General features: G+C 42.1%; 1 protein-coding gene across 1 annotated transcript; it reads right to left on the bottom strand.

The window, feature by feature from the left end:
* Positions 1-5,023: 5,023 nt before the first annotated feature.
* On the bottom strand, positions 5,024-6,577 carry LOC146004587 (glutamate receptor ionotropic, delta-2-like). Its single transcript, XM_083143455.1, has one exon. It carries the CDS (start codon positions 6,575-6,577, stop codon positions 5,024-5,026), a length of 1,554 nt encoding a protein of 517 aa, XP_082999581.1.
* Positions 6,578-7,202: the final 625 nt, after the last annotated feature.

The raw sequence follows: 7,202 nt of genomic DNA, 5'->3' as shown, positions 1-7,202 counted from the left end.
AGTTTCATGGAAATCGGAGGGGGACCTTTAGATAACCTCTTACACTTTGTAATTATTTAACACTGCATATATTATAATGTTTTATTTTAATTTGTAAAACTGTAACTGTAGAACAATTGTATAATTTTTGTATAACATTTCTATCTTGTTATATGTGTTAAAGGTTTCATCCTGGAATGGAATGTCTCACATTTATGTGTGTTTTCATTTCCAATACATTCGAATGAATACATATTCGTTTCAATGGCATTTACAAAATCACTTCGGACATTTGTGCACGAGTGTGTTAGCCGATGCGTAGCAAAGTATTTTAGGAACAACACTTGAAAAAAATTCTTGTAGGACTAAGGTGTGGTAATATTATAATGGGATTGAGATACGAAACTCTCGGATCCGGATCCGGATCCAGATCCGAAACTTTCAGACCCGGATCCGGATCCGCGGATCCGGAACTCTCGGATCCGGATCCAGATCCGAAACTTTCAGATCCGGATCCGGATCCGGAATTTTCGGATCCGGATCCAGATCCGTAACTTTTGGATCCGGATTTTTCGGATCCGGATCCGTTTGGCCATCCCTAATGCGTATCAGACGTCTGTCTTCTCGTTCCATCGTCCGACGCGGACGTTGTGAACCTCTACGTCACTCTACAGTGCCTTCCTGGACCCACTGGTTCCATACACGGATCACTGTGGATGCATTCCGTCCTACACGGGCATCGATCTCACTGTAAGATAATCCGCATTCACGGTATGCAACAATTCGGCCGCGATCGAACTGGGAAACCTGCTGGAATCGCTGCCGTATTCGACGGCGTGGCATTGCTGACCGATTTTAACACACTACACTCACGACCATGCACTTTCACTGCTCTTCTGCACGTATCTGACCTGCTACAGGTACCACATACCAGATGGCGTAGCAGGCGCACATGACGCATGACGGCCTTGAACACCTAATCATTTCCTTCTGCACCTCTCCTCTACACACTGTGCACATTTCGTCCGATTCCGATTACTCCTTCTGGGTGTTGCATTTTTAATGGCGAGCAGTTTATTTTACCTAGGTCGTATTTAAAATTTACAATGACACACAATACTACTATTTCCACTGAACCAGACTTTAAGATGTCTTCTATCTCTCCAGAAACTGGCATTTTTCTTATTTAACTTCGCTTCTCTCTGCCACTCTTGCCCAGTCGCAAGAATGAAAATGAACGATTGTTGGGTGAGATTTGTGAAAGAACACTCCCAATGGACACGCCTATGTCTAAGCTGAGACTCGAACCCCGAACCTTCGACGACGAGATCGTGAAGAGACAACTAAGGCATCAAAGATTTTTGTTATTTTATACGTCGCTGTTCTATCTCCCATGTTAATCTCGACAAAGAGAAAGGATGAATTGATGAAATGACGATAGCAAAAACATTCATGACTGACCAGGGTTCGAACCTGGGACCTTTGGCTTCCCAACGCATTACGTTGTCCATTTGTTTTCAGATGTCTTGATTTAGCGCTAATTCCCCTACATTAGTTGTAATAAACATATTTTTTGTAACAAGATCAACATGTCAAATGCTGTTTTATAACTGACACTAACTCATCTAAGAGATTATGTGTGTGAGCGAACGCACACGCACACAGAAACACCAGAGAGACACGTTTGTCACTATCATATATAAATCCTAACTCCAACAGATACACGTAGATTCATTCCCGTGTTGCATTTGTAAAGCCGCGCTTCCTTTCCTAGTATGGTGACATTACAGTGAAATGATCCTGTAATTAACTGTAGATCAGTCGCTATTAATAGATCTGCATGAAGTTGTTTTCAGGTAAAAATAAATAGTGTTATACTTGATGTATTGTTGCGGCACGCATGAATAATTTAGAACACATTTACGGGGGGGCACACGCAAAATGATATTTATTATGTGGAACATATCTGCAACCGCATCACTATTGTATTTGTATTTTTGGATATATAGAGTCACTATGATACCACTTCTGGCTAACGCGACGATCCTTCGGTTGTCGAAAGGAAGTCCATGCTTCTCAGTGAATATCAGCAAATGTAAACACCCCTCCCCCTTCCTCCTGTGGGTTGTGTCGATCGAGTTCATTCAAGGTCTTGTTTGAATCGTGTTCAAGCGATAAGCAGGTGGCCAGTGTGGTGGAAATGAGGCCTCGGACATGTTTTCTTACTAGCCAGAACTGCATTGCGTAGCACGACATTATCAGATTAGAAGCGGTAGTTCTTTCTGAGGCCACTGTACTACTGGGCTTCGAGCGTTATTCGCTCGAGCGAGGAAGATGCTATCTAACGTCGTTCCTGAGAACTACTTGACGCTATAGCGAAATCCTCTCCCTGTAGCAATCTAATGTGTAACTATTGATCTAATTTTCTCAATTTCCTCATTTTTTCCTACTAGCCCTTCACCTAATTCGGATCCTCCAACCGCCACTGTGGTTAAGTTGTCCGTACACGATCAAATCAAACACAAACAACACATTGAATTCCGCACTTAATGGAAGTGACGTCAGAGCACACGTGGTTAGCGTTTAAGACTTTTTAATTAGGAACGGTTCTAAATATAGCCTTTCATGACAGACTGTCGACCAATAAGAACAGATGATATTGAAATCGATTCGAAAAAAGCGTCGAAGTACAGAATTCTATTTATTTCTATTCTGTGGTGAAGAGAAAGAAACGCATTTAATCGCAATTATGCAACAAAGAACAAGTTACATTTCTACAACAGTGAGTAATATGGTAATAAATTGTAGTTTGATTTTAAAATATGGATGAAAGAACTGCCTATATTTTATAATACCAAATCTAGAATTTCTCCTGCTGTAGAAATCTCTAGCAGCGGTTATGACGCAAAGAGTCCAAATTTGGGCATAAAAGTATGGGGTTGTACACACTGTCCAGCGCTCACCCATTAAATTTTCACCAGGCACAAGGGGAGGGGGTTGATATTGGTGGCCATCCTTGTCTTTTCCCCCCATTTATGTTGTTAATTACGCAAAAGTGACTTCCTTGCATAAAAGGCCGTTGATTAATACATCACGGAGCGAGGAGAACATAATGCCTCTGTGGGGGGGCTGTCGGGGGGCAGGGGGCGTTTCAAAGGGAGTCCGTATCTCCATTCGACGCCTTATTAATTTTATGGAGGCTTTTGTCATTTTGGCTTTCCCGGAATACAGAGGAAGCAGGCTCTCGGTTGGTTGCTGTTGGTGGAGGGGCATCACCCCCCCCTCTGCCCTCTTCCTCCGATGCGACTCGGCCCGTTGGCGCACCCGCAAAACACATTAACAAGATGACGAAACATAGAGAGGACAGCCGAACACAGAGGGAGATTGGAGATAGCGAAACCAAATGAAAAGGGAACGGGACAGTTACGGGAGGTGGGATGAGAGGCACATTCGCATGCACGCCACAAAGGTCTCGTGTGTCGAAAGGGCTTTACACTGGCACAATCATCCTGTCTGAGCCGTTAGTCTAATTAGGACCGGTCAACGTCGCCTGTTCCTCTGCTTCGGGTTCGTCGTGGCGATGATTGTGATTATGTGGGTATCCGTACGTTGCTAAGGGCAGTGCCCGCTGGAAAGCGTAGTGGTAACACTGCCGCCTTGCAATCAAGTTCGGAATTACAAGTATATCGTTCTGACCTCAGCACCTTCCCAGACGTATGCCGAGCTCCGTGGCGGAGTGCTTAGAACGGCGCGCTACGACGCCATTGGTACTTGGTTCGAATCCTGGGCTGACCATGGGTCATCTTTGTGAGTGTCCCTTCATCAATGTCATCCTCATCTTCGCGATTAAACCAAAATAAGCCAAATCCGCTAGGGGTCCGGAGTTCGAATCCTGACGTGGGTATGGATGTTTCTGAGTGCCCATTCAACAATTTCATCATATCATCCCTCATTCCCATCTTCCCAAATTAGCCAAAAGTGGCACAAAAAGCGAAGTGAAATAAAGCAAATCAAATAAAAAATCAAACCAAATCAATTATATTTGCGATTAGTCAAAAATGGCTAAATAAGCCAAATCAATCAACCAATATACTGTACTTCTCCAATTATATGCATCAATTTACCAAGAAATTTTGTTTTGGATATTTACGAAATAATCGTCTTCGCGATTAGCGAGAAGTAGCAGAAAAGCGATGTAAAATAAACCAAACCAATCAATCAACTTCCCAGACTAACAATATGTAAAAGAATGTTCACCTCTTAAGGAGTCAGTAGCAAAAAACTACGTGGATGGAAGAGAGGTACACTCCTCCCAGTCAATCAGTGCTACTACTTTAAACTGGATTACCCCTTACTACACGCAATAAAAGCAAGACACTTTATTTGCCGTCCTGATATTTTAAATGTCTGTGTTGAGCACTACATAGGTTACAAGTTGATGTTTATTCTTTCTGTTACGCTTAAAGTTATTGATGTTGATTGTATTGAGCATTGTGTATAAATGTGTTCACATTTCTTTAAGAGCAGAATATTAAAGTATAAATCGTGACTGAAGTATATTACTTATTTGGCAGCTGCATTACTACATTATGTCATGTGTGTACGCGAACTCATCGCGAGCTAATAAGTGTTAAAAGCAATCTAAGTTTTCCTACGAGCATATGAGGTGTTGTTGAACACAGCCAACCATAGGACTTTACACAGACTGATAGGTGCGTACCACTGTATTGTTGATATATTCAGTGGCGTGTGGCAGATATAATATTATGATGCATATTTCTGTAATGTGTGAATCAACTACTTACCTGTCGATTTGCTGTAGAATGACTGTAATGTGCACACGTATCCTTAGTGCTTACAATTGCATTTTAACTCAATTACAGTTATATGCACCATGGTAGGAGGAGACATTCTTCTGATGTGATCGTCGAGAATTTGGCAACAAACTGTGAGTATTCGAATAGTTCATTACTTTATTTTAATTTATAGCTGTTCGTTGTTATGATTCTTGTAAACAGGAAGAATAACAAATTAGTAATAATTTTTATTTCCTGTTTCGATACCAATATTTCCAAACACAAACTTCCACTATAAAGGCAAACGAAGACAAGCACAATCCATAAAACAAGAGCAAAAACGAACCCTTCAAGTCAGCCACGCGAATGATTTTAGGTTCGGCTTCCGAGATAGTCTGCATGTGAAACAGATGTGCTTTCTTGTGTTGACAAAGTTCGTGAATCATGTTCTTTTGCCAGTGTTCAATAATTCCAGATTTAACGAATCGGGATACTACACTATCGAACCTACGCTTGTACGGTGAGCCTTTTTGCAGCGTAAACACATTGTCAGCTTCGTAAATACAGTTGTCTAACAGACGAAGATTCTGTAAAATATCTTCGTCCAGATACGCCGTGCCGCTTATAAATCCTGGGTCGTTGTACTCGACAAACACAGCATATTTCCCAGTTGACGTCATCATCTTCATGTCAACTCCATCTTTCAAAAGTATGAATCTTCTGTTCAGCTCATTGTGTTCCTCAACAGTTGATTCTTTCAGAAGATCCGACATGTATTCTTCGTATCCTAACCATTCTATTCCACTGTTCATGAGTTTTTCAAACGTTCTAATGGGAGGTTCGTACATAGGTACAGTGAGGAATGACACTAGCTCGCTGCAATATGCTCCCACGATCAGCATGAAGACAAGTATAGTCCAAGTCAACAGATGCCGCAGAACATCGTTCTTCGGTTGTCGGATTCCTACTAAAGTCAGCATTCTCAAAACGTAGAAGAGGCACATCTGTACTTCTGTGAATCTGAGGAGCGACTTGTCGTGCGATATTTTGATGCTCACTTTTGAGAAAATGTTCAAGAGTATTGTGGACAGAATTACTGATCCGAGAGTGCATAACCACAACCCGGTGTCGAAAGGGCGGATCAAGGCGTAGGCTTTAGAAATTTCCCGCGGACGTGGTGTCAGCATCGTGAGGCAAAGTTTCAAGTAGGACATGGATATATCTAATGGATATTTCCCCTCGTACTGAACCCAGCAATCGCCAATCCCAATGTCTGCGACTCTGTACTTCACATCAGCCGCCATACCGGTGGCTGTTCCGTTCTCGTAACATTCCCCCCACTCGTCTTCCGGGAAACGGAAAACGAACGAGAAATTCAGGATCCTCGATAGTTCTTCCAGAAGGTTGAACTCGGTTCCTATGACGGTGCCAGGAGGAGTGGTCACGTTGACGGAACCTATTTCTACCTTCTCAAGGAAAGCCATGTACGGAGGTATTGGCGTTGTGGTCACCGTAAGGACCTCTTCGTTCAAATTGCTCAACTTGTCAGGAAAAAGATTGGCGTGTGAAACAAATTTCTCGCCGTCCCATTCGTCGACTTTGACAATCTGAGCGCTGACACCAGGAAAACGTGTGAAGACTTCGTACGAGCCACTAACTGTTATCACATTGGGGAAATTCTCAGTTTCCTTCTCGATCAAAATGTCTGCCAAATTGTCACTGGCGGAACAAGGCACTATAACAATCGCAGAAAGTGCTGACGTGTCAAGCCACGAAATGAACAATTCTCTAAGAGCGTCCATATCATGCCCAGCGACAACATACCTCTCACAATAGATCTCACCAGAGAATGCCACACCGTAAACTAACACCGGAACATTGATTTCGCTTCTTGCAATTGATTCTGCAATACAAATTCCAACTCCACAGCCTTTGCTAAGAATCGCAATGCATGATGTCTTCACCCAGCTGTATCTGTTGATGATATCATGCATCATCATCGAAAGCGATCGATTCTCCTCACAGAGGTATTTTGGTTGGGGAACCTCGGAGTTAGCTGGTTCCAGGACGAGAATTTGCAGCAGCACGATGGGAGATATAAGCTGTACTCGAATTCTCTTCATCTGAAAACAAGAAAGCTGAATTTAGAATTTAGCCTTACAACTTTGAACAACTGAATATCACTAAGATTAACCCACATTTTTACTTTAAAGTTTAGTAAAGTGCAAATGCGTCCTTGAAATTAGTGTTATTTGCGAGTACTAGTACAGATAATTAATTACCAATCCCTAATTCATTACCAAAAAACAAACAATAAATATTTTAGGAGTAACGTTTTAGCTTTAGTTAAGAACTTCTTATCAAGCTAAATCGTTTCATGATTGATTTCTACACAGGTTACAATGCTTAAGTTGTTGCAGTACTCTA

Source organism: Lepisma saccharinum, chromosome 22, assembly GCF_977018435.1.
Source record: "Lepisma saccharinum chromosome 22, izLepSacc3.1, whole genome shotgun sequence".
Lineage (NCBI taxonomy): Eukaryota > Metazoa > Arthropoda > Insecta > Zygentoma > Lepismatidae > Lepisma > Lepisma saccharinum.
This window is presented reverse-complemented; position numbering and strand designations above follow the sequence as displayed.

Excerpts from the sequence above, each read along its gene's own strand:
- LOC146004587 (XM_083143455.1), bottom strand. The coding sequence starts at position 6,577 with ATGGACGCTCTTAGAGAATTGTTCATTTCGTGGCTTGACACGTCAGCA.